At 40.7% G+C, this 26,800-nt stretch overlaps 3 protein-coding genes across 4 annotated transcripts in view; all 3 read left to right on the forward strand.

Annotated features, from left to right (window-relative positions):
* Positions 1–52: 52 nt before the first annotated feature.
* Positions 53–7,621, forward strand: fcer1g (Fc epsilon receptor IgFc epsilon receptor Ig). The gene is made up of 5 exons (XM_031850785.1): positions 53–411; positions 5,015–5,106; positions 5,448–5,495; positions 6,267–6,290; positions 6,895–7,621. The coding sequence occupies exons 1-5, from the start codon at positions 342–344 to the stop codon at positions 6,946–6,948; spliced, it is 288 nt and encodes a 95-aa protein (XP_031706645.1). The 5' UTR covers positions 53–341; the 3' UTR covers positions 6,949–7,621.
* A 729-nt stretch (positions 7,622–8,350) lies between these two features.
* Positions 8,351–24,269, forward strand: nectin4a (nectin cell adhesion molecule 4a). 2 transcript variants are annotated; one of them, XM_031851005.1, is made up of 11 exons: positions 8,351–8,780; positions 12,749–12,946; positions 13,650–13,817; positions 15,079–15,357; positions 15,901–16,018; positions 18,981–19,135; positions 19,240–19,396; positions 19,742–19,817; positions 20,135–20,197; positions 21,016–21,204; positions 21,339–24,269. In XM_031851005.1, exons 1-11 carry the CDS (start codon positions 8,726–8,728, stop codon positions 21,723–21,725), a joined length of 1,845 nt encoding a protein of 614 aa, XP_031706865.1. In that variant the 5' UTR covers positions 8,351–8,725; the 3' UTR covers positions 21,726–24,269. The 2 variants fall into 2 exon arrangements, with proteins under 2 accessions (XP_031706865.1, XP_031706866.1); XM_031851006.1 differs by having other exon boundaries at positions 21,016–21,180.
* A 13-nt stretch (positions 24,270–24,282) lies between these two features.
* Positions 24,283–26,800, forward strand: part of LOC116385497 (ubiquitin thioesterase OTUB1) — a 24,432-nt gene continuing 21,914 nt past the window's right edge. The window contains exons 1-4 of the mRNA XM_031851007.1: positions 24,283–24,376; positions 25,525–25,586; positions 26,063–26,161; positions 26,334–26,452. Coding sequence (XP_031706867.1) covers positions 24,292–24,376; positions 25,525–25,586; positions 26,063–26,161; positions 26,334–26,452 — 365 coding nt within the window. The 5' untranslated portion in view covers positions 24,283–24,291. The remainder of the gene's footprint in view (positions 24,377–25,524; positions 25,587–26,062; positions 26,162–26,333; positions 26,453–26,800) is intronic.

Genomic DNA, 26,800 nt, shown 5'->3' on the forward strand with positions numbered 1-26,800 from the left:
ATAGGGGGATTTTTTTGAGGGATTTTACAAGATTTTAAACGCCATTCTTTTTTTCAAATGCTGCATTTCCTGGACTTCTGTCTGAAATTCAAGTATTAAACATGGCAGCAGAGACCAAAGCCTCGATGTTTGTCCTTCCTCTGGTTGGTGTTAAAGGGGGAGGGGCATGATGGACTTAGAGCTCAGACCACAACTTCCCCTGTTGGCAGTGAAGTATGCAACGCTCGAGTGTTCACTCGAACTCAGACAGGAAAAAAAAACCCCAACCCACAAGTCGTCGTGTTTGCTGTGTGCTGGCCACTTAACAGAGTACCAGTTGTGTGTGTTGAGCCCGTGTTACCATGACTGTGTGGGGCAGGAGCCCGTTACTGGTCGTCATTCCTCTGTGGATGAGTTTTGGGAGCGCCTCTGGTGAGTTGAGACATCCATCTAGGGATATTCTGTGACCTAAAGTTTGTATATTGATCAGGGTGGTTTTGATGTCCGAAGACATCACAGCAATGGCTTTATGAGAAAACTTTGAATGGTGGAAGCAAACCCAACGATATTCAGACACAGCGTGAGTGAACAGCAGCTACGATGTTGAGTGGAGATCGGGGGGACAATAAGTTCGTTTTTTTCTTGATGAAACTCAGGCATGACTTTTGAAAATACTATTTGATGCTGACAGATGTTTATTTGGAGCAGTGAGGTTTTCTGGTAGAGTAGGCAGCAGAAATGTCGTCGCCACATTCCAGTTCCTGTAAAAAGAGAAGCTGACCCTGTTGCCTCTTCTCACTGGTGAGACTGAGGTTGGTGGGAGTTTGTAACTGCCGCACTTGTTACACCAGTTCAGACACACCCTTCCACGGACAAATACGTTCACTTTATTAGAGTAGTGTCACGTTAATAATCATGTCGATGCCTCCCAATACTTTGTACTGAATTTATTACAATATATTTAGCAGTATATATTCTGTATTTTGTGACTGCTTACATATAATACGTAGCTTTAACAGTTGTCCGTTAAACTAAATTCAAACTATTATGCTCAGAATGATAAGTAACAAGAAGCAAAACTATTTTACAATTATAGACATGCATATCTAGCCTTAAAGGTTCAGTTAATATTGGGCGTCTAATAGGCCAAGAAGATATTAAAGCAGGGTAGACTTTACACTTAAATAACTTAAAAAACAATTTACTGTTTTAATAATCCAGTAATAATTTAAGTCATTTTTTAGGCAACCCTTCTCAAATGTGGGGATTTGCTTCTTTTGCTCTTTTTAATGTATTCCTTGGCTCCATTATACTGGACTGTTGCTCACTCAGAGAACTTCTAACGACTATGAAATAGTGATTGTTCAAAATATTCTAGGTTTTATACTAAATTACTTTTATTGTTATTTCTGAACTTTTTATTTAATTTTCAACAGAACAGGAAAAAAAACAAATGACTAAACCCAGAAAAAAAACGGATGTTTTATCGACCACGTTATTAATTGATTGATTAAGGAAATAATTGGGAGATCAATTGATAATGGAAATAACGTAAGTTGCAATTAATGTTTTTTGTCTGCAATTTCAGACATTCAAACGGGGTCGTTTTTATGTTGAAGCTGAGATATTTCAGTTTTAATTCCAAACCACAGCTGACTATGGCCTACTTCTTTATCTATGGTCTGTCAGTCACAGTCAGCTGGTGTGCAGATGTTTTTAAAAGAAAATATGTATCCTCTATCCACTTTGTGAACTGAGAAGTTAAAAAGATAGAGGTTGTAATCGCATGCTTAATTAATATCACACTATCACATCAGTTATTTTCGGGGGTTACTGTTTGCCGTTTCCTTTGAACCCATGCTACGTGAGAGTTGCGGAAACAAAAACAGGTAGATAACACCCCCCCCCCCCCCACACAACCCCCCTCTCTGACTCACGGATAAGGCTGAACAGAGGCATTCAAAACTGAATTTTTACTTTCAATATAATTGTCCATCCAAAACTAACATGCCAAATATGTCCCACAATATCCGCCGTAAAGCGTAACAGAAAGCAAGTAGATGTTTGTATTGTATTAAAAATGTTTTTCTAATTTTAAGAAAGTGGGAAGGAAGGGAGGGACAGAAGAGGGTGTTTGTTGTCTGTGGGTTTCATCACAGAGAAGTCGTCATGGTTCTTTTTTCTAAATGTAAGAAAATACATTTGAAGCTATAAGGTACACTATGAGGTCAGAAATGAGTGTTGAATATGTTACAAATTACATTTCAATGATATTAAAATGTACATATATTGTGAAAAGTTAAATGTAACACCCCAAAGTTTTATTGAACAATCGGGTTAATTTATAAAGCTTAAAATCAAGAAACAAACAAACAAATACTGTATATATCACACCAAAACTATGGAGTGTGAACTGTGCCACAGGAATCCTTTCCAGTGCTTAATTAGAATGAGTCAATTAAACAATACATTGAAAATAACTATATGTAATTAAATAAATATCAGTGTAAATTATAAAATAATAATTAAATATAAGTCAGCTCCATTAATCTGTCTTAAATGTAATAATTATTTGAGAAGCTTTTAAATGTGACATTGTGTCTTCCTGTCATACACATTTCATCTCACAATGTGTTAGTCATCTTCTCAAACTTTTTTAATGAAAACAGTTTTTATGATCTCATCTTTGGTTTAATTTTAGTGAATTTAAGATAGTCCAACCCACAGCAGTGAGAGCTCTGATGGGCCATGTTGTTGCCCAGTTATTTTCAGCAGCTTGTTGTGCATGGAGATCCTATTTTGATCTGCTCGGTCAGAGCTAGTATCCTTAAATTAATCTAGTAACTTTGAAGTTGAGTTATCATTTAATGAAAACAGTGAATATCAAAGCAATGGATTGTGAGTTAATATGTCAGGAAGACACATTAGCAAATATAATAACAAAATAACATCCAAAAGCCATTTATGACATTTATCAGTTTTTCCATTTGTTCTAAGGACTAACAGATAAATAAAGTTAGTAAAGGTAAACCACAGGCACATGACATTAAAGGTCCGTAATATGACATTGGGAGCATTTTGATTGCCTCTCAACGGCTCTCAAAATGTCGAAGCCTTGGCCGGCTGCTCGTAGCTAACAGTGCTAACAGTGCTAGCAGTAAAAACTACTGCAATGGGGCTAACACTGTTTACCGGAGGGTGGGTGCTATGCTTCCATGACAAAGCTGTAACCGCTGTATGAGAGCAAGTGCAGAGCGGCGGTCCTGAGCTAGCCAGCAGGGCGCGCTCACGTGCACTAGCATGCACTAACATGCACTAACATGCACTAACATGCACTAACATGCACTAAAAAGCATGCGCAGCCGGCTGGGGTCTGTCAACAAAGCATAACAACACACAGAGAGGGAGAGTGGCTTCATCAGGTAGATATTACTATAGCTTTACATAGCAAACAGTAGTATGCTGCTAAATTAATGCTCTGAATGTCGTATATTGCTCCTTTAATTACTTCTAATCACTATAGTTTACGCATCAGATGCTTAATAAATTATTAAAGGGAGGGCTAGAGGAGTTGATTTAAGATGTACATGAGATTGTCATACAATCATGTAATATTGCAGCTTGTGTTTTTCATTGATTGACTGCTAACTTGGGGCCAATGTATTCCGAAAGTGTTGGCCAACATCAGAAATACATCACATATTGAGCTTGGTGTCAGATATTTGTGAGAGAAGATATGACCCCATGTCGCTGCTCTTTTATAGTTTGCTTGTAATTTCTGCATCATGTTCTTCATCGCGCAAAAAGCAGAAGACGCTTAAAAGCTTTCTGCGGTGGGAGTCTATGTGTGCACACGGAAGGCCAAGACATGTTTTAGAGCTGGTTTATAAATTCCAATATCCTTTAATAAACGTATATGACAAAGATAGTACAGTTCTGAGGCTCAATGTTGCACTTTGTACGTGCTGTGCAGTGAGAGGTGGTCGTTGTGCATCGCAGTTTATGATCAAATCGTCATTGTTTTTATGGTAGTAGTAACATTTTTCTGCTTAAAAGTAAATCAAAAAGTGGATACTGTAGCTTCGGAGGGTCAACAATAATAGTATGATATCCACATGATATTCACCTTCACAATGTATCTTTTCTGGTTGTAAATAATCTGATAAGCATGGGTATAAAGCTAAACTTTTATAACTGTTGTGGTTGCATATACAATAAAGCTGACCATTTAAACCACAGCAATAGAAAAACAATCATCTGTAAAAGCTTGTAAACCACATGCTCCTACAATCAGAGTGAAAGTATTTTTCAAAGAAATGATAATGAATCCTCTCATGCCCCATCGTACATTATGCAGCCCTGTGTGTGTTCCTATAACGCTCCACCTCTGTCTCCTCTATGTGCATGTGTATTAGAGTGATTCTTCATACATCATCCCCCTTTAGTGATTCCATTCATTCTTATTTTATTCATTTTTAAAATGTCCTTATATACTTATATTCATGTTTGACACAGCGTTAAGTGGCAGTTATGATCTAAACCTCAGTATGCCTGGTATTTGGCTGAATTAATTATATTAATCGTTACTACACTTCAATTTGTACCAAAGTCTGAATTTAGGAACATAGTTTGACTCTGTAAGGCAACACACACACACACACACACACACACACACACACACACACACACACACACAAACCACTTTGTCAAAAAACATTCTTGGTAGTCACCAACACCATAGCCACATGTGTGCGTGCTATGTGTTGCATATCAAGAAAAAAACAGTAATATACAAACTGAATATTTCTCCATAGACCGTATTGAAGTACCGTTTAATATAATACTTATGGCTTCTTATGTAATGGCTGCTGTGGCTGTTTGTTTCACAATCTAAAATGGTGGCACGGACATTACTCAATAATCCTGTTGTGTAAAGGACAACGATACAGCCCCACAGAGCAGTGATCATCACATGAGACCCAACAGCTAAATCACCAGATACATGTTAATAAAGTGTCCTCCTGTGTTCCCTCAGCCACTCTAACAGAGCCACAGGTCTGCTACGTGCTGGATGGAATCCTGTTTTTGTACGGCATCATCCTGACAGCTCTCTACTGCAGAATCAAGGTTTGCGTGCTACATATTTGCCTTCACAGAAACATACGTGCATCAAAAAACGGATTCACTTAGAATAGGAAAGAACATTACATTTTTCATTGTGTGACGAAAGACAAGATGATAGAAAGTAGTCTGGTACATTGTTAATGTGGAATAAGGTGTCGTCAGCGAAATAAAGCCTGGAAAAAAAAGTGAACAATGACATAAAACCTTTTGCTAGAATACGTGAATGTCATATGCTGATGTAATGATATACAACATTTCACAGTGCATGGGAAAAGAAACGGGTAAACTACAGTTTGACAGATATAGTTACTTTCAATAATCACTCTTTTAACTTTTAACTACAGATCAACAATGCTAAGGAGGCTGCAGCTGGGAACGCAAAGGGCAAGCAGGTAAGAATAAAAACACGGACTAAAATAGACATAAAGCCATGACGTGCTGTTTAAAATGGACATAGAGGGGTTAGAACAAACTCAATAGCAGAGAATACAATTCACCACAGCACAAACTGGAGTTTCAGTGAACAAACCAGGGACAGAGCTTCTTTGGAAGCAAACATAATCTCAATCGTCAGGTCAAACCTCAGTGGGCAAACGGCAATAGGAAACACACACCTATTGGGGTTTTTTCCCCCAGCAGCCCTGCACTGGTCTGTGGCCAGTTAAACTATTATGACAGCTCGGCCCCAGTCGTCTCATCACAGACCAATGAAAAGCCTGTCTCTCTATATATTGTATACTCATTTCATTATCATGCTTTCATTGAAACACTAAATTGCTCAAGAGCCTGTTTAATTCAAATTGAAATCATTTAAAACTAACTTGTTATAAGCATGCAGAGATGGAGTTTTTCATTTTACTGCGAGAGCGTTTAACCTGCTGTTTTACCGCTTTACTTATTGTAGTCTATAATTTCCTTCCATTAGCCACAAACTGCACACAGGTTAACCCCCTTTGACACACACAAGCACGCACTCTAAAGCATATGGCTCATGCTGATCTCTGGCTTGCACTACAGATTACAGATTGTTCTTCCTCTTTATATAGAGTCCATACATAGTCAATGTTAAACCCTCTTACAGCCAATTACCAAGAAAGATGCGTCACAGTGTGTGTTACTATAGTTATACTGTATCTAATACTGTTGTTTTCTACCCCTGACAGAATGTTGAAGAGGGCGTCTATATGGTGAGTTTTGATGCTGTGAATGACGTAAAGGAGATGAGGGACAGCTGATTGCTTAAAATGTTAAAATAGACTATTATATTAAATTGAAGAATGTGAGATTTCCATGTTTCTCTTGATTATGAAGCAGGTCTAGGTGCTATTTAAATACTGCACACGTATCAAAAGGCTCAATCCACAGAGAACTGCACACAGTCCGTCTTTAAACGAGCCATCAGGACTTCTGTAAGTTTGTGATGTCACAAATACCGTCACCGGTAGAATTGCCGCTAAACTCTGTATAGTTGACGAGTCCCCGGCTGCAATTGAATGTGAAGACGGTGACAGTGCGGATGGGGAAAAACGATCAGAGCAGACTGGGCTTTAAGGGGCCTTAAAGAGACACACGCTAAAACGGAGCATTTCAGACAGAGGGTGAAACTAGGTATATTCACAGTTGGACAGTTTGGGAAAAATAATGTTTTTAAAAACAATCAAAACATGTAAACATGTTTGTAATAGAAACCCAAAATACAAGTATGAACCCGAAAATGTGCACGATATGTCCCCCTTTAAATGATAGTGTACACTGAATGACTCATTGTCCCCCCCTCTGTTTCCCCTCCAGGGTTTGACTCCTCATGCCCAGGACACTTATGAAACTATTGGCATGAAGAAGTGACACGACGAACGAAAGTCCAAGAAGTGCATGCACAAGTGTTTGCTTCCCTTTTGCTTTTTTAGAATTCGAGAAGTTAAGGACGACACAGAAACGGGGAAGTTGAGCACAAGATGGGCACTCTCAGAAAACCCTTTTTAAAAGTATTTTAGTTTTTTACAGCTCTGTTGCACATATTTAATTTTCACGCAAACATGTTTTGAAAACTGTAACGCTTCAGACACTTCTTGTATCGTAATGCATACAAACAAAAAGATGAATGTCGTCGATGGATGTTATATTTCTATTTGTATAGTCTGTCCAACTAACTTCCTCTTTTAGGCCGTTTGAAAGATGTCAGTCTTTTTGTGGCTCCAAAAGTATTCTAGTTTTGTGCAAGATGGTAGAAGGTGAATACAGTTAAAGCTCCAGCATTATAGAAACACTGAGCAGTGTTTCCTGCACACCACAGGATGGCAGTGATGGTGTCTTTAGTGAAGTCCTTACCTGTCCATACTCAAACACACACACACACACACACACACACACACACACACACACACACACAGGTGCCTGAAAGAAATCAAGGAAATAACACAGACTGCTGTAAAGTTTGCGACGTAAACTTCTGCCTGTAGGATGCATAGAGCTGTTATACATACAGAAAACCTATTAAATGTTCAACTTGCTTATTAAATAACTTTGTCTCTCTTTGAATTGCGGTGTGATATAGCGTCCTATATATTACGTTTGTATAGGGAGTGGTAAACCTCCGGTCGTCATAAGCTAAACTGGCTTCTAACAGTTTGCATAAAGCTCCTAAAGATTTATGTCTGGGAAGATTTGATCTGTTAGATTAAGCCCAGATCAGACTGATTAGAGACGTGTTTAACATGGATCAAATAAAGGAGGAAAGGATTGCAATGTGTACATGTGGGCGAAAACAAGGCAGAAAAAACATGATGTACTAGTCATTCATGAGGTGTTCTATAGTGACATTTCCTTTGGAGATTAAATGGACCAAAGGTGGGCAGATTTCAGTTTATTCCCGTGATTTAGATTATGAAAATCTTCTTAATACTTGTAATTATCCCATTCAAAATGAAAGGATTAATTTGTTTTCCTTCTATGGGAGGAAGCACCTCTTGTTTTGGCATCAGCCTATAGTGTACAGCAGGCTATTAACGCTGTTTTAACTGACTTCTAATGTCTGCCTTTCACCTGCCTCTCCTTTGAGCAGAGCATGTAAAGACGAGTAAATAACTGTCAAGTTGCCTCCACCGAACCGGAATGGTGACTTTCGCGCGCAGAAGTGCATGTGTGTGTGTGCGTGTGTTTGTGGGTAGGTCCGTGTGTAGGTCCGTGTGTGTCTGAGAGAGAGAGAGAGAGAGAGGGAGGGAGAGAGGGAGGGAGAGAGGGAGGGAGAGAGGGAGGGAGAGAGGGAGGGAGAGAGGGAGGGAGAGAGAGAGGGAGAGGTGTAGCTCTAACAGGTGTATCTCAAACAGGTAAAGCTGCTCCTTCTTTTTTTCTGAAGGGCAAACATGATGGCGTGTGCTTGACAAAACAACACGCAACCAAACTGAGAGGACGTACACTTTCCACAAGGACTGAGTTTTTACAGCTGTAACATATTCCTCGCCCAGGACGGGACTTTGGAAGGGATCAAGGATGGAGGCATGAGTCCGCCTCAGTGCTTCATGCATGCCTGCCATTTAGGATACCATTACCTGGACTGATGAGCTTCATTTCAGTGCTGAAATTGTCCCAGCTTGTGCACAGTTAACAATAACTGCCGAGGAGAATGGCACCTCTGCCGACCAGACTGTCTGTGTGTCTCTGTGTCCTCTGGATCTTTGGTAAGAAGGCTTTCCATGCAGTGATATCATGCATAAATACAGTGTTCTTTTTCAGAGTTTACAGCATGTCTGTGTCTTTATCCTGTCTGGTGTCAGATGTGATATTCCTTCAGGGTCATGGCATGTAAGCAGTTCTCAACAACAATTATGTAGTGACCTCATTGTAGGCTGTTTCATATATCCCTATAATACTAATAGGCCTGTTCATAATGTTTAGAAGAACATTACGAATTAAGAAAAGATAGGTATTTAAGATGTAACCTTCAGTTTTCTTGCTTAAGGAAGGTGTCCTCCAGTATCTCATGCATATTCATAAGCCAAGTTCTGTACACTTGGGGCAGTGGACCCGCTTGTCTTAATGGTAGACTTAGCTGGAGCAGTGCTGTTAAAGAGAACACCACTGATATTTCTGGAAAAACAGGTTGCTGTTGATCAATTCCCCTCCTGGTTGATTCAGGGAACCTGTGTTCGTGGGCCTTTCTCGGAAGATTGTGTGTGTGTGTGTGTGTGTGTTGTAAATGCAGTAGGTCTGTCTACTGTCTTGAACTTCAATATTCTACACATTAGTAGCTGTGTTGTAACATTGTAATCTTAATTTAACATCACATTCACATTAATCAGTATATGAGCCTATTACTTAGCAAAGAGTTGAGGTTGATACGAATCTGCCCACAATTGAAATACTTACACAATGTCAGAGAATGATAGTTAACAGAAAAAAACGTTTTCAATCTCATACATGAAGGCAGATGTAGGTGGAGTGTTAGTCCAGTAATGCAGCACAGGCAGATTCCACCGTACGTCTGAAACCTCAGGGTGACAAACACACCACACATATCCATGGAGAACACACCTGTCTGCAGAGTACACTCATCAGGTCTGCTGGTAAATGCATGAATCACATACCCACTGACATATCTCAACAGATTCTCCTAAATCTGATATTGAATCAACACCTGTAAGAACTGCTCAGTATAAGACACGCAAGCACCCGTGAACGTGATACGAGTTACGTTGGCTGTTTTGGAATGACTAACAATGTTTCCACGGGAAATCCATGTGGATCATTAAAATCCAGTGTGTGACGGACAGTGTAATGCTCTGACTCACATGTTCTGTTCACACATGAGATCTTTGACATTAGTGTTGTCAAAACTGTATTAACACTTGGTGTGTCTCAGCAACATTTAAACATTAATTCCCCCCTCAGGTTGAACTGCTTTAGCGCGGCCTTTCATTTTTTATCGAGCGCCATCTTCAGGTCAAAACTTTAATATGTCAAATACTTCGATTTCTGACTTGGTTCCCTCGACCAACAGTTCATGGGATTTCATCTGATTTTTGGTTATTACAAAAAACAACAATTATCATGCTTATACATTTTGTTCCGCAAAATATTAGTCACAAATTAACACCACTTTTGTGACTTTTGAAGTGTAAGTACATTCGGCAGGGCTAAAAAGCTAACGCTAGGCTATAAGTGAACTACACCACGGTCGCATGACTTCAACATCACCACCACTAAGCTTCCAACGCTGAAGAGTGCCAGTATACACACAAGGCAGCAAAGCCTCCGTGGCCTTATTTAGCCACTTGTTAGCCGCCTTTTTTAAAACACGCAAAACCTTCAAATTCCCGGGATATTTACTGACATTATTTATGTTGCAGAACAAAACATTTAAATCTCTTAAGCTTGTGTTAACCACAGACTCACAGAAAAAAAATCCATTAACTTAGAGATGAGAGAACAATTCTGCCACTAATATTTGCAACTCAATGGTGACTTGCATACTTTCAAAACTAGATCTTGATCAAACAATAGTGAAAACAGACCCTGTAATTGATTAGTAGAGAACTAATTAGAACTGCTGTCTGCACAATAACTATATTGCTTGTAATGGCAAACAGAATCAGAGATAAATGTTTCAAGAGGCACATTTTTACTGATGAAAAGGCTCGCCCTATTGTATTTCAGCTTGCATACAGATGGTCTGTCATGTTGTGAATTGATTTATTATTAGTGTTTGGGTGTAAACCACCTACAAGCTGTTTTCCTTCAGTGTCAACAGTGTCATGGTCATCAGAAAATTGCACCCCCAGAAAGGGAATCAATCACCAGCAACAACACAAGGCTGATGTCAAGAGCAGTGATATAGTACCATGATGATGAATCACCTGTCCAGGCTTTTAGGTGGAAATTATTCCACTCATTTGCATTAGCAGAACTTTCACAACACAGTATTTTATTTTGGCAGCGTGCCAAGATGAATGTCCCCCCGAGAGTTGCAAACAAACTCTTGCAATTTCTTATAAACCATTCCATGCAGGCTGCAGGAATCAGCATCTCGTGACTGCCCATTAAGTGTGCGTGCGCTTCATGAGATTGCTGGAGGACATCAAAAGATATAATCTGACTCGTTGTAGTTCGTCTACATCAAACAGAAGGGGAGAAGAGCAGCAAAAACTGAAAAAAGAAAAGTAGAGATGCACGCTAGCGTTTGTGGTTTATAATGTTGCATTGTGAGACCCACAATACACACTTGTGTGTGTTTTGTGTCTTGTGTGTTTCCTGAGGCCTTGAAAGGCTCACTCTGTCCAGACACTGAGGTAAACCTCAGTTAGTTTGCTGTGAAAGCTTATCTCGAACAACGAGTCAAGCGCCATATCTTCCCTTGTGCTTCTTCTGATCGACAACTACTTTTCTCTCTCCCCCTCCTGTCCGTCTTCACTCTGTGTGGACTCTCTAAACCCCGTCTGTGCTCCTCTTGGCTTGAATTGAAATTCTTTCAGTCTGAATATGTATTGTCATACATGCCGTGATATTTTCACCAAATTCAATCAGTAGACATTCAACTTCTTTGAACACTGTATCCGTATTTCATGAAACCATAGGACGGAAACTTTGAAACTTTGAAACGTTAAGAAACACAAATTTAGACGTATCGGGAAGGATGCTTTTTTTGCTCTCCTGCCTCGAGGGTGAGAGGAGGCCTTTAATGCTAAGCTAATTCGCTGCTGGCTGTAGCTTCATATTTAACGGACAGATATGAGAGTGGTTTACATCTTCTCATCTAAAACTCAAGATGAAAGCAAGCGGCATTTCAAACTTTTCCTTTAAAGTAAATCCTTAAAAGTGCTCAATACTAAATTCTGAGCATATCTATTGCCTCCACACGGCTCTCAACATGGAGACGGCTGAGATGGTGGCAAGCAGCTAACGGGGCCAATAGCAAAAAAGGTGCAAACATAAGCAACAGTGCTGACCGAGCCGACAATGTTCTGGAGGGTGAGCGCTACGCTTCTACATTGATGTTATCAGCCGTGAACGCCGTATGAGCGCAGTGCAGAGCGGCGGCCATGAGTTAGCCAGTGGAGCACGCTCACGTGCACTAAAAGGCACACACGGCCAGCCCGGCTAAGTAATCAAAGCACAGAGAAACTCAAAGAACAACACACACAGAGGGAGAACGACTTCATTCCCTGCTCAGGTAGACATTACTACACGATATCTTTACAGTGCTAATAGTTGTTTAGTGCTATAATTATGCTCTGAATGTCGTAGCGAACCTTTAATTAACTACACTGACAAAGAAGAAGGTTGGACCAAAATGAATGTGACTTTTTTTTAATTTACTCTACGCAGCCTAGGTCAGCAAAGGTAAAGGCTAGACCATATTCTTCAGTGGGAGGTGCACATGCTTTTGTAATATGAGCTTCTTCCTCGAAGAGCTACTCTCTTTTGAATTAGCAAATGGCGTTATTTCGTGACCTGCTATTTTTCCTATAGCTATTGTAATTGTAGGTCAAAGGTCACTTTCAGGGATCTAGTAGAGCTGGAGGGCATTTGGTGTTGAGTTCGGCATCACTAGACTGCACACTGAAAGCCAATTTCAGGATCTCCCATATGACTGATTTCAGATCTCTTTCTCATTCGATGTAATTACTTACCTACTCCTCTCTTCTTTTAGTTGCAGTGATATGGGGAGACTTTGTGGATCTCCCTCCAAACGATTCCATACTCTCCCTGGCAGAGGAGGAGACCGTCCTGCCCTGTCGCTACCAGCCACCTGGTAAGACTGTGGTGGTGCAGGTCAGCTGGTATAAGGAGAAACTCGACGGCACTAAGGAGCAGATCATCCTTGCACACCATTCTAATGGACAGACAGGTCAGTTGGTACTGTGGCTCTTGTGGCATTCTCTCTGCCGCATGCTCAAAAAAGCTTCTTAAAGAATATTTTAACACTTAACAACTTCCCCTGTCTTTATCATAGCACTCGATCTTCTATGCTCATTACAGTGAGCAAATGTTCTAGTGGTATTACAAGTTGATTTGTTAGTTTCAGTTCACAACTGCTCAAAAAACTAATAGTGCTTAAAGGCAGCGGTTTAAAACCATCTAAACGATTTAGGAATTGAAGCTTACACCCATTGTGAGTGTGATACATGCCGGATAAGACCCTGAACTAAACACCCAGAATGTACACGTCAGCTTCAGCAAGAGTGCAGGCATGTGTATGGAACTGAAAGGTGACTTTAGGGGTGACCGTGGCTCACTGGGTTAAGAGGGTTGTCTGGCAACTGCAAGGTCAACGGTTCGATCCTCGACTGGGACGTGTCACGTGTTGAAGTGTACCTGAGCAATACACTGAACCCCTAACGGCTCCCCGGATGCCTGTCATTGGCAGCCCACCCATCCCTATATACAGGGATGGGTCAAATGCAGAGACAAATTTCCCCCTTAAAGGGATCAATATAGTTAAATAAATTTAAAAAATGGTGGGCCTAATTCTTTTGTGTCACACCTGATCCTTCCACACATGTTCTTTTAACTCTCTCCCTTTCTCACACTCTCTCTCTGCCTCTCTGCAGCGTTTGGGACATGGTCTCGACGTGTGCGCTTTAAAAGCAGCGAGCCCACCGTGGACTCGTCTCTGGTCATCATGAGCGCAGAGGTCTCTGATGAGGGGCAATACATCTGCCGCATCAGCGCCTTCCCCGCCGGCAACTTTGACAGAGAGATGTCACTCATCGTGTGGAGTGAGTCCCTTCCTCGTGGCCACACAATAGAAAAAGATTCGCTCAGTCAAGTTTGTCAAGAAGTGCCAATATGTCGCTCAAGGAGGAAAACTGATATTAATTGCAAAATACTTTTCAGTCAAATGGGGGGGGGGGGGGGAACAATATGACTGTTTGCACAACGTGATCCACATATTCTAAGACATAATGAGTTTTACTACAGGCTTGATAATAATAATAATATAATATAAACATAATCACCTGTACATACATAACATACTTACTCATCACCTTGTTTGTCAGTAGGTTTTCACAGACAAGTTGAGCATTTATTACACCCCTTATAAGCTAATAATCACCAGCGTAGGAATCATAATGTGATTTCATATGATCAAGGAACTCTTTTCAATAAATCCTGATCATATTTTATTGGATTTTCAATCTGATTAGCACTTTAGAGACACTTTTTTCTCATTTTCCAACATTTCTACATTACTATCCCACACCACCAATTATTCACTTTGTATGTTTAATTGGTTCATTATTCAGTTTTTTATCTCTTTCTCAGACTAGACCAGGTTTGCTCAAATACAAGTTCTAGGAGTCCACTTGCCAAATTTATCAAAGTGTCCTGGAAGGCTTGATTAAGCAAGCCATAATAAGTTTCTAAGAACTCAATAGAATTAACAAGTATTTCTCAGTCTACTCATCCTTCAGTGCACGTTTTAACCGTCAGCCTCTCTTTTCTTTGCATGGCTAAACATGCCATTTCAGTTTTTCAACCTGGGCTCCATCTTTTTTTTATAAATAACAAGTTATGTTAGCTGACTAGTTTATTTTTAAAGTAGTTTAAAGGCCCCAGAAATCTTTTATTCTCTGTAGCATTAAATGTTTATGATTAAAGAAGTAACAAGCACAGTTAAAGGAAAGAAATAGAAACTTAAATTGTTATTATTATAAAGTAATTATTTAACACTTACAAACAGGAAAGACTTGACATCGCCTGTCTCTTACTGAGCCCCGCCCACTTCAAACAAATGAGAAAAGCACAGACAACAACACAAATAAAGAGATCCCTCATGGGAAATGACTAAAATACTTACATATAAATTCTGAGGAAGACTGTGTTCATGTAGAATAATGACTCTTAGTAAGACGCTGATTGAGAAAATATTTGTATACTTCATTCTAAGTGTGCATTCAACACCAACTGCTAATTGTGTTGACTTATCATCATTGTCTTCATTCTGACCAAACATTGTAACAACCCCCCCCCCTTCAGCCGTTCCTATCTCCTCCCTGGACCCTGTGATTCTGGTGGAGGGACAGTCCTACCGACAGGCCGCTTCCTGTCGCTCTGTAGCCCGCCCGCCTCCCCGCCTCTCCTGGGACACTGACCTGACTGGCCAGTCCGTCAATCGTTCCTCCGACAACGGGGCGGTGTCCTCGCACTACTCCCTGCACCCCCTGAGGAGCATGAACGGCAAGAAGCTGGACTGTCTGGTGTGGCATCCGACTATAGTGGGCCCCCGCAGGCTCAGAAGCAAGTTGGTGGTGCACTGTGAGTATTCATCAGAATTATATAGAGGAAGTGCTGCATTATAAAAAAACAAGGTTTGAATTGGTCCCTTGGTCCAGAAAAAAAGGACACATGCAAAACATGCAAAGAACAAGCAACTGTTTCAACATTGGTTGCACTTTCAGCTTTACTTCCTGTTTTTTTTCTTTTCTTTTTACTGTCAGCTTCACTTCAAAGCAGGAAGAGACTTCATCATCACTTTTTGCTCTTTATATTCCTCTCTTTATTACTCAGTTTCATTTGCATTTCTTTACCATTTTAAATTCCCTTTCCACAAAAAGTCTTAAGACCCTAATACCATTGTGTGGTTACAGGATATTGTCAGGGCCCTATGACTATGAACCTCGGCTTTGTTGCTGTATACTTGATTACATTCATTGGAAGTTGTCCTTCATACAACTGCATCAGTTGAAAAGGTTGACTGTTCAGCCTCAGCTATACATTCAGTCCTGGTCTTTAGTCTTTTTGTTCTTCCCTCACGTGCCTCAGCTAAACAAGCTGATACATTGTTGCTCTTCCTCCCAGTCCCTCCGCACGCAGAGGTGTCTGGCTACAATGGAGACTGGTCCATTGGTTTGGAGAATGCTGCCCTGAGGTGTGTGAGTGGAGGAAACCCCGAACCACAGAGTTTCACCTGGATCAGGTACATTAGGACCCGCCTCCTTCTCTGTCTGTCTGGTACTTGTGTGACTAACTCTGATGTGTCTGGTCACTGTTACTTTTCTCGTAACTTAACCCAGTAATTAGTCCAATTATTTTGCTGCAATTCCACCATTCAAGGGTACAAATGGGATGTTCAGTCACTCAGGTCATCCCCGTGGGCCAAAGTCAATGCCAGACGAAGTAAAAACACCTCCAGGTGACTGGGGTGGTTCTATTATTTCTCCAGTCCTGCTCTTCTTAAATGTAACTGTGTGCTCCAGACTAGACGACGTGTCTCTCTCAAAAAGCATGTTATTCACTGTAGAAATGTGCTGTATCATTACAAAGTGCATATCCACAGATGGGGACCAATTGCGTAAATAAAACAAAGCATATTGTGTCCATTACTCCGCCCATGTTAGCTGTGGGCCAATAGAAACTCTGATTAGACTGTGACACACAGCAACAAGTTCAATATTTTTGAATGGTTGCATTTACTGAAAGCCAGCTTTGTACTAGGTTGAAATATCAGAATATACAAGGACTGTGCCAGTATCGCTACTGTTCATTTTCTGAAAGCTTTTAAGATCAATTACTTATAATGTAAGCTATAAATGCTGAGTCCAAATGCGATTTGAATAAGATCAACCTCCGTTTAAAGGTATATAACATTTCAGATTTCCCCACTGTGGGACAATAAAGGATTATCTAATCTTATCTTGACTTGATTCAACTTGAAATGTGTTTCTGTTTATCACTATAAAGTATTTAAGTTGAAAATATTTAGAATACAAATAGTACCGAGAGTACAAATGGTTATAAGCATATGCTTAACTTGTGTTATGGTTAAGCGGGAGTCCTTTAAGGGGTCCTTTTAAGGGGTCCTTCGCCCCAAAAGGTTTGAGGAAACCTGCTTTCAACAACATATTCTGAATCAATTACTTGTTAATGTATCCTCCTCATTTACAGATTATACTTTAGGTTAAAATAACTTTACAGTGTAGTGGAGGTGGTTATCCACCCTTTCCACGTGACTTAACCAAACAAGTCCTGGCATTGGCACGTCCTGATTCGGCATGCTTCAATGGGAACTGGCAGCCTCAGATGTCGCGTGTGTCATGTAAAAATGCAGCACATTGCTTTAAACCCAGACGAGGGTTTGACTCAGATGCCGGACTTCTTCTGCTTGAGTCACCTTGTGTCATTTGTAAGCCGTTTCCCTTTGGTGCATTATTAAGATATTCTCAGGGTGTGGCGGAGAGTTTGGCGAGAAAAAAAAATTTGAGCCACAAAAAGTGACTGGAAGTCTCCCATGGAATCATGAGAAGTGACAGTTAGGCCCCAAGGGAAGAATTCCTCACACACAGATGGGGTGCTTTTAAATGTAAAGTGCTTGGTAAGGTGATGATGTACATATTACTTGCTGTTAGTCACAGGAACACACCTTGGTAAAATGAGTTTTTGTGAGAAAGAGTTATGAGCAACCTCTCCTTACTCGTGCAGGTCCTTCACATGAACACACACACAGATACAAATGTGTTAGCGGCTGCTGCAGTGGGCGAACCTGTTGGCTTTGTCAATAAAAGGCGGCGGGTGAAGTAATAGCTGGTGTCACAGTGTCGTGTTGCAGCTTGTCCCGAGAGCAGACAGATGAGACAGTTTCGCACGAAGGAGGGAGCTACAGGGGGATGAGAAGAAAAAGTGAAAGGGATGAGCAGAGGTGAACTAGTGGGAGCAGGATTACAGAATGGTTGGGGTGGGCCGAGGGGCAGAGAGAGAAGGAAGAGGAAGCACAATGTGTAGATTTGAGTGAGATGTTATCAGGGAGCTGTTTCATGTGAAACAGACAGTTCCTCTTCTCTGCTGGTGGTAGAAGTTAGTGAAGCCTCTGTCAATAGAAACTTAGGTTTGCTTCAGTGCATCCTATAAAAGTGGGAATACAGCCAGTGTTTCTGGGGCAATGCAGTTTGATCATGTGAATAGGTGGAGATTAACCTCAAGTCATGCCCTCAAAACAACAACACTGAGGCAACACCCTGGACTGTGTTGCTCATCGACGTTTCTCATCGATCTTCCCTGAGTCACTCTGCCAGGAATTGTACAGTGGTTTCAAACAACTAAGGGCCATTGTTAAGATATTACTGTAAAAAGTATAAAATATTTTTTATGTTGATAAATAAATAAATGCAGAGTTACCTTCTCTCACTAATTTATCATGTGCAACAGAAACGAATCATAAAAGAACAAAAAGCAGAAATGGTGGTGTGGTCAGCATGAGCAACATGGCTGAACAAAGGAAACTGCACCATCAACAGATATGGCAGCTTCATAAGGGACTCTGTGCAGAGAGGAGTTCAGAAAAAGACGGGGGCTATGTATTTATTGTTTTTGTGGAATTAAGCGTTCTCCATTTTTTGAGAGGGGGGAATGGGGGAGGCTTTTCAGTATTCAGTAGCCCACTCGTCTGGCTGGGATATGTCAATGATTCCCACTTGTTACCTTAGAGGATACAAATGTCCTCTTCTTAAAACTGCTTAAATACTACATATCAATATTGTGTTTCACTTTCATTGAATTCAAGGTTGTTGTTTTTTTTTTTTGTGTGTGAAGGAAACCAGGAAAACAGCATGTATTTGCCCCATAGTGCAAACATGAGAAAATGCCTCAATCTGGTGGAAAATAGTACATTTTGTAAAGCCACAGATCTAGATTAGAAGTCTGATTTAATAGAAGGCATGGTTTTATTCTGTGACTGACGTTTTTATTTGGTTTTAATAGGGATATTTTGTGAGTGTCTGTGTTTTATTATAGGCGCTAAAGGGTGAACTTCCAAAATTTGAAAAAAAGACCTCACAATCTTACCAAAATGTATGCCATATATGTTAACACAGACAAAAATGTAAACGGCAAAATTGTCCCAAGTGAGGCACAAGGGTTAATCTTTCTTTTGTTTCTGTATGCAGAATGGGGGGAGAGTTGCCGGAGGGTGTCATCCCCCACCCTAATGGAACACTAGTTTTTGGGCGACCCCTAAGCTTGTCAGATGGAGGCACCTACCAGTGTGTGGCGAAGAATGACGTGGGAGTAGGCAAGGCGGAGGTGGAGATTGGTGTGGGAGGTAGACGACAGCAATGTCAACATCACATACTGACTTTACTCTGAGAATAAATGTGTGCATCCATCTAATCCTGCCAACTTCCCTACCGACTCTCCGTTTGACAGAATCCCAGAGGCAGAGCGGGTTTGAAAACATGCTGATAATCATCGTGGGGGGCATAGCCGGGGGGCTGCTGATCTTGATGCTCATCATCGTCATCACCCTCATTTGTCATCACAAACGCAAGAACAAAAGGCTGGAGAGGGAGCTCACTGTGAGGAAGTATGTTGATTTTATTAATTTTTAAATCAAGATGAGATAAGACGAGATGAAACCTTAATGATCTCCGCAGGGAGGATTGTGCGAATAATAACAACTAAGAATGGAGCAAATCAGGGTTATTAAGCATATCACATCTGACAGTAACAACAGTAGAGCGTGTTAAGTTGAATTAGAGGAACACAAAGTGTGAAATTCATTTGATTAATGACTGTGTGTGCTGGATGTGCAAAATAAAAGCAAAAAATAGGCATGAACACGAAATAAAAAAATGTAAATATGCAGTATGAACTACATAAAAATGTACACAGTGAAATATCTTTGATCTCTGTCTCTCGTTTCTCACAGTGAGGAAATAAGCACTCTCTCCAGGCAAGCGTCTTTCAAGAGAGTGAACTCCGTCAGCACAGACGCCAGAGGAACGGTACTAGACTGAATTATTCTTTTCACACTGAGCGTACTGTCCTACTGCAGCATCGTCTCGTGTTTTCTCCTGTGTGTCTGCGCGACCTGATTCAGGCTGCCAGTCCCATAAGTTTCACACAATGGTTTATTCCAGGATCCTTATTTAGAATTTGTGCTGTGATGAATACATAATACTGCGGCAGTCAAATGATAACATCTTGTCTGTCATCTGTCACTGCTTCCAAGTGAGTTGGTTTGGAAGTTTTGAAAAGGCATGGACTTTTTTTTTTTTCCAGTGCCACATCTAATCCAGCCGTCTGCTTCTTTTGATTGCAGACAGAGGAAAACATCCCTCTGAGGGTGGAGGGAACCTTAAGGACCAGCCTGTCTTCCCTCGGGGTCAGTCTAAATATCAATCTAACTCTGCATGCAGGGCCAGGGCTGGGTGACTGAGGCATTACTGTCCAGATGCCAGACGGCTAAATCATAAAAAGCGAATTTACATTTTTTATTTATTTTGTCTATAGTGTTGTCATACTACTGACGTGAACCATGGTGTTCTGTAGAAGGTTATTTTCTCCGTTTATTATTGTGAACTTAAGTTTTCATTTATGTTGACATACTTGTTTGTAGACAAAATCGACATTTGTGCATGTTGAGCTGACGTGCTGTGCACTAACCTCCTTACATAAGCTTCCAATGACTTAGAAGCACTTGATTGGAAGTATACACATTGATTTTACGTAGTTCTTTATAAGAGGCATCTTGGAAGTTATTAGGACATTATTCAGAAATCTGAAAGTGTTATATAATCTAATGTAGTACAGCAAATGTCATTTTACATGGGGAGCCCTTTTGATCTTGAGCTAGAGACAATATTTCTTAAACGGCCCGTAGAGTTGCTACCACCATGAGCTAGGCTAGGCTCCACATGTTTCCAGACTAACTGTAGATTTATTTCCAGCTCACAGATACAAGAGTGGTATACATTTTCTCATCTAACTCTAGCCAAGAAAACGCATATCCCAAAATGTTGAACTGTTGCTTTAATTGATTAATTAGCATTCGAAGTAAATGATCTCAGTACGACTTGACCTCCTTCAAATTAATACTGCTTCAAGTCACTTCAGTTTAAAATAAGGGTGCAAAAGACAATACAATCTATGCATCTAATCAGTGAATGAGGGAATACTGATCAGTGTTTCCCGCGCTGACAGGAGCAGGCTAACTGCCGCGACAGCCCATCTACTCTCTCAGGTGGACGGGGAGGAGGGGGAGCATTTGACTACCTGGGCAGGCCAGTCCTGCACAACAACACGCGGAGGGGAAGAGACAGGCCCCTGGACAGAGACGAGGAGAACCGACTCAGAGTGGAGACATACGTGAGAAACAGCGCTATTTCTTTAGTAAGTGTGTCTTTGTGCATGCGTATTAAGTGTCAAAGCCTGATTGCACCAAATTGTGGAATGCATTATCAGCCTCTTCATACTTACCTAATGATGTTGCAATTATAAAGTGTGTCTGCTCCGTGTTGTTGCAGCAGGAAACTCGTTTCCACCCTCCCCTCACGCCATCAGCCATCCCAAGGATACAGTCCACTGAGATTGTAAGACAGCTGAACGGCAGCGCCATTATCCCAACAGATGGGGGTTCACAGCCAGGAAGCATCGCCAAGATACACCAGCAGCCTCCTCTGAGCTACCCACCGGTAACAGACGACGAGGATGAAATAGATGAAGGTTTGGGGGGTCCCGCCAGTCAGGAGCATCCTGATGACCAGGACAGCGAGACCAACAGCTCCCCGGTGTCCGAGGCTCACAGTACACGCTACCAGCAGACTAATGGCACACTCAGACCCAAACCCCGGCCAAGCTCCACCGTGGTCAGTCCTCATGCCTCCCTGATCCACAAGGCCCAGATAGTTTAGCGAGCAGCTGGGAAATGACACGTGAAACTGCAACACTGGCCAGCTCTGGTCTTGGAGGTGGTTCAAATGCAGATACACAGGCAATGTTTGGTTTCAGTCAAGAAAACCATTATGTGGTCAGGTATGAACAATCGGCATCTTGACTCAAATGCTGCATCTTTTTTATTGTGTGGGAACATGGTGCAATAGAATACAATCTTAAAAAGAAAAGCTCTACTCTGAAGCATCTCCTGGATATTTCTGGATATCAAATGTCTGCCGGATGTTCTGTGATCAACAGTGTGTTGTGTATTCCTCGGAATTACTGGCACAAACAAAGACAATGTCGCAGTATTTCCAGTGCAGCTACTACAGCGTTTAACCGCAGACAATATTCCTTGCTCGTCTTTCGCAATCTGTTGCTCTGTAACGAACAGGTGAATGCAGCTGACATACTTTTTGTGGGGGGTGTCGAAATTAATAGGAAATCGACAAATTCAGGAGGAGTGGTGCAGTCTGTGGGAAAATTGGTACATCAGCAGCATACATTGCAACACCTCTGTAAGGAGGGAGGATTCATGCTGTAGTGGAATTCAATGTATCAGTAGCTGTACCCGTGTTAGGTTCCCTTACACAACACAGTTTGGGATCTGATCCAAACTGTGGGGTTGTTGCTGTCTTGCCACACCTGCAACATGCATACCTCCACATTGTCTTGCTGTCCTTTTGCCTTTGACTTTAAGCACTGAGACATTTTGGATCAGATAAAGGCTTCATACAGACAAAACACGAAAATGTGTCCTATATACATGTAGTGATTTGGTGATCTGTAAATCTGGACAAATATGCAAATTATTTCTTTCAAAAGATACTTTTATATATATTTTTCAAATCATCAATACAGTAAATAGTAAAGCATACACATATAGCAGACTGATAATGAATGTCCCCTGTTCAGGCTGCTATGCGAGGATGGTATTTTTAACATATTAAACACACACACTAAATATATATAGGTGTGTATAAATGTTGTGTACCTCCGTGTATGCACACACATACAAAGTGGATGAAAGCTGAAAGAAATACCACGTGTTTGCAATGTACATTTTAATTTTACTTTTTTTTCGACCGATTGCTTGCTACTTTTGTGAATACATCTGGACTTTAACACCAGACCGTAGAGACAAAGGAAGGCTGCCATGAATGTGGACATAGCTTACTGTATCTGTACGTTGCAACATTTCTTCTGCCAGCTGGATTTTTTTTCAACATCCAAGACAAGAAGATGCCTTTTCCAAGGAGAATTTGACATAAACCGGTACAGATTTTTTGTATTGTGGCAAAACCAAACATGTATTATTTATCTGTAGATGAATAATAGTGGATATGTTTGTATACATCAGTGTTGGGTTCTGTTACAGCCCCGATATGGGAAACAAAGTGCCATAGGGAAAATATGAAAAAAATCACTTTTGCTTTTTTGGCAATTATGAAGTATTATTTTGTTCTCACATGTATACATACTTTATGTTATCTTCTGTAGATACAACACAAATATGTACCATTGCAAGTGCTGTTTTGTATTTGCTGTAGACAGTGCCCCCTGATGTTTACTGCTGGAAAGTGCAGGGACCTGAATGAGCCTAATGCAAAACGACAGAACGATGAAAGACTCTGCATTCCACTGTGATTCTGAAAAAAAGGATCTTCCTTTCTGGATTCTCATTTATTTTAAGGGCTATGTATGGGTATCTGCTTGTATTGATGGGTTGGAAATAAATGTGCATGTTTTTTGTAAAACTCTGATGCTAACTAAAACTATTTTCTTTTGTAAATAGGGGAAAGTACACTGACATTTATTCTGGCTTACCTGTGAATTGTTTGTTGAGACTCCTGTTGAACTTTTGCAGGGGTTAATGTGCCCCGGGCAGGGCCATTCTAAAGGACCAAATGAGCTGTGGGCCTGACTGACGGTTCCTCAAATTCTAGGTGCGTAGTCTATGTGTCCTGTTACATTATGCTTGGTGGGCAGTTTAAGGTGAGCTTGTGGTACAAATTAATTCAAGAAAAAACACCATGTACGCATAACATCAACTACAAACTAAAAAGGTATTTAAACTAGATTTTGACACAGGACCATACAGGGCAAGAACATAACTGGTAATAATGTATGAGGACACCACATGGCTGTTATAATTTTAGTTTTACCAAACAAACCCTTACCAAACTAATTTACACTTAATTAAATTACCACGAACCAATTTACAACATAGCAAACACAGTGTGACCCCTAGGGTCTGGGAGCCTTGGGGCAGTTGCCCACTTTGAGTTGCTGGTAATCCAGCCCTGGTCCTCAGTGCAGGCACCTCTTATTAAAGTAAGGTAAAGTTGGATGTTCAATTATAAGGGTTTTATCATGGGCTGCAAAGTTCCATCACAATGGGAGAATGTACATTTTACAAGACTGTTTTAATAGTTTGGTTGAAACCCCATTGTGTTTAGAGGGCCTTGACATGAAAGCATGTACCACTGTTAAAAACCAAACAAACAAACACACAAATAAGACTCGCCCGGAAGTGTGTAATGAATGAGGTCATGCAGAAGGAGGAAACAGATCTCGACAGCTAAGATGGCGGAGGAGCAGCAGGAATCATCACAGGGAGAGGTGGAGGGTGAGAGAAACGGTTCCAACATAAACTATCGAACTAACAGCGCGCTCATTTCTCTCGCAAGCGAAGCCCACGTACCCACGAGTGTGCACCGGGCGTTTCAGCCGCTGCCTTCTCCGCAATGAAGGCGGTTGACATGCAGCGATGAGGGGGAGACAGAGGCCAGAGCTTGTTGGCTAACGTTAGCTAGCTACCATTGCTACACAAAGAGAAAACGCTTGTTTAGTTACTGACAGGGCAACCGTACGTGACAGTCCCAGAGTGTTTACCTAAGGAAATGTTAAAACTATACGTTTAATATTAACTGTAGGACTCTCCATTTTTGTTTGCTAACACGGACCACATTCGTCGTGACGAGAATGTGTTTTGTTTACGCACAGGTCGAGCTAGCTGAGCTGACTGACTGACGCTAGCTGGTGTTGTGGATTAAGTTGTTTTCGTGTTAACTGCTGAATCCGTCTGTGGTTGCGTGTGGTGACTGCATGTGATGAAAACGGGAATAGAACGTGTAGTCGTCTTCGTGGATGCTTTATTATTGTCTTCATTATATTACGTTTTTAATACATAACGTCACCCATCTGATGATTTTCGTTATTTACGTGAGTGTAATGTTGGTTTCACAGACGAGGGCAACTCTTATGTCTCTTTTTAATGTCAAGACAATAAAAGATAAACAAACAGAAACACATTAATATACAGGACACAACTTAATAAAGTGTCACTGAAGGCACTAACCCTCTCTGCCACCGTTGAAGCCCTTTCTTTGGGAGCTGCAACATGCCTGTGCAGTTTGTTCCACCACCTGGAACCACACTGCCAGATTTATTTGTGCATGCATGAACAAATACATGATTCAAGATACTTCCAATTGTTTTTGATTTTTTTCTTTAAATCACCTTTGCAACATGTGTTGCAGGTGCATTGATTATGCCATGGGTAATCCAGCTGTATTGTTTAGGTTACATGGGTGCATGTCTGTATTTAATAGTGTACCTTTTGCAGCTGTATTGTAAATCTGCAGCACTGATCTTATTTCATTCCAACACTATAGTAATGGTTCCACTGAAATTTAAACCTGACCAATTTTCCATTCTGATATGCTTCATAAACACGGGCATACACCTGAAGCCTAATTCATCTTTGTCTTTCAGGAGGGAACTGCCTCGCATATGATGAGGCCATAATTGCTCAACAGGACAGAATTCAGCAGGAGGTGAGATATCCCTTTTTATTGAGGAGCAGAATCAAAACATTCCCAGATTCAAGTTATTTTTCAGTTTTTTCTCAGTTAAACATTCAGGAAAACTCTGCTTATGAGTAGATACAGCTGAACGCCATAGAAAATGCTAATTATAATAATAATAATTCAGATTACTGCTTTTTAAACCTGCCCAGTAACTAATGACATCGACCGTGACCTGTTCAGAAAACTATACTATTCTGCACAGCTGTGACCTATTAATGAAACAAGATATTTTATGATACGAACATGATGCATACAAAAATGAAGTTCTGTATAATGAAATATATAAATACACATCTTTTTTTGGGTCTATATTGTAACCGTATAGACCCAAAATCCCGTTGTGCAGACAACAAGAAGAGCCTGGTCAGGGCAGCCGCACCCATGAGGGAAGTTTCTTACTGTGCATGCCCCAATTCTATATATTTTTTTGTGTTGGTACCTAGATAGCCAACAGTAGCCCCTTAGTGTCGGACAGACAGGAACTGGCGGTGCTGCAGAGGGAGTACGCTGAGGAGGACACAGTATATCAGCTCAAGATCAAGGTGAGTCAATCCGCACCACCTGGTCTGAGGTTATTGCGCCCACATCAGGGTGCATTTCCTCCACAGTCCAGCATGTATTTTTATCCAGAGCAACAAAACAGTATGTTGCTTACATACCCAAATACTCTTTTTGCATTTGATTTTGTATCATTCTTTTCTGGTTTTGCTGCAGGACCTACACAAACAATACTCGTACATTCGCAAGACGCGACCAGATGGGAACTGTTTCTACAGAGCCTTTGGCTTCGCACATCTCGAGTCGCTGCTAGACGACAGCAAAGAACTTCAGAAGTGAGTGTCCCAGTTTGTGCTATAGTAGCAATTGGCCTCTCACACTTTTGTCATTTTGGCCCATTAAAGTCTGTTTTGGTACAGTTTTGTCTTCCCATGACTGCACTAATCTATATATATGTATGTATGTATGTATGTATGTATGTATGTGTGTATATGTATGTATGTGTGTATATGTATGTATGTGTGTATATGTGTGTATATGTATGTATATGTATGTGTATATGTATATATGTGTGTATGTATATATGTGTGTATGTATATATGTGTGTATGTATATATATGTGTATATATATATATGTGTATATATATATGTGTATATATATATATGTGTATATATATATGTGT

The sequence above is a fragment of the Anarrhichthys ocellatus genome, unplaced genomic scaffold (assembly GCF_004355925.1).
Source record: "Anarrhichthys ocellatus isolate YVR2014 unplaced genomic scaffold, GSC_Weel_1.0 scaffold11, whole genome shotgun sequence".
In the NCBI taxonomy this organism is placed as follows: Eukaryota; Metazoa; Chordata; class Actinopteri; order Perciformes; family Anarhichadidae; genus Anarrhichthys; species Anarrhichthys ocellatus.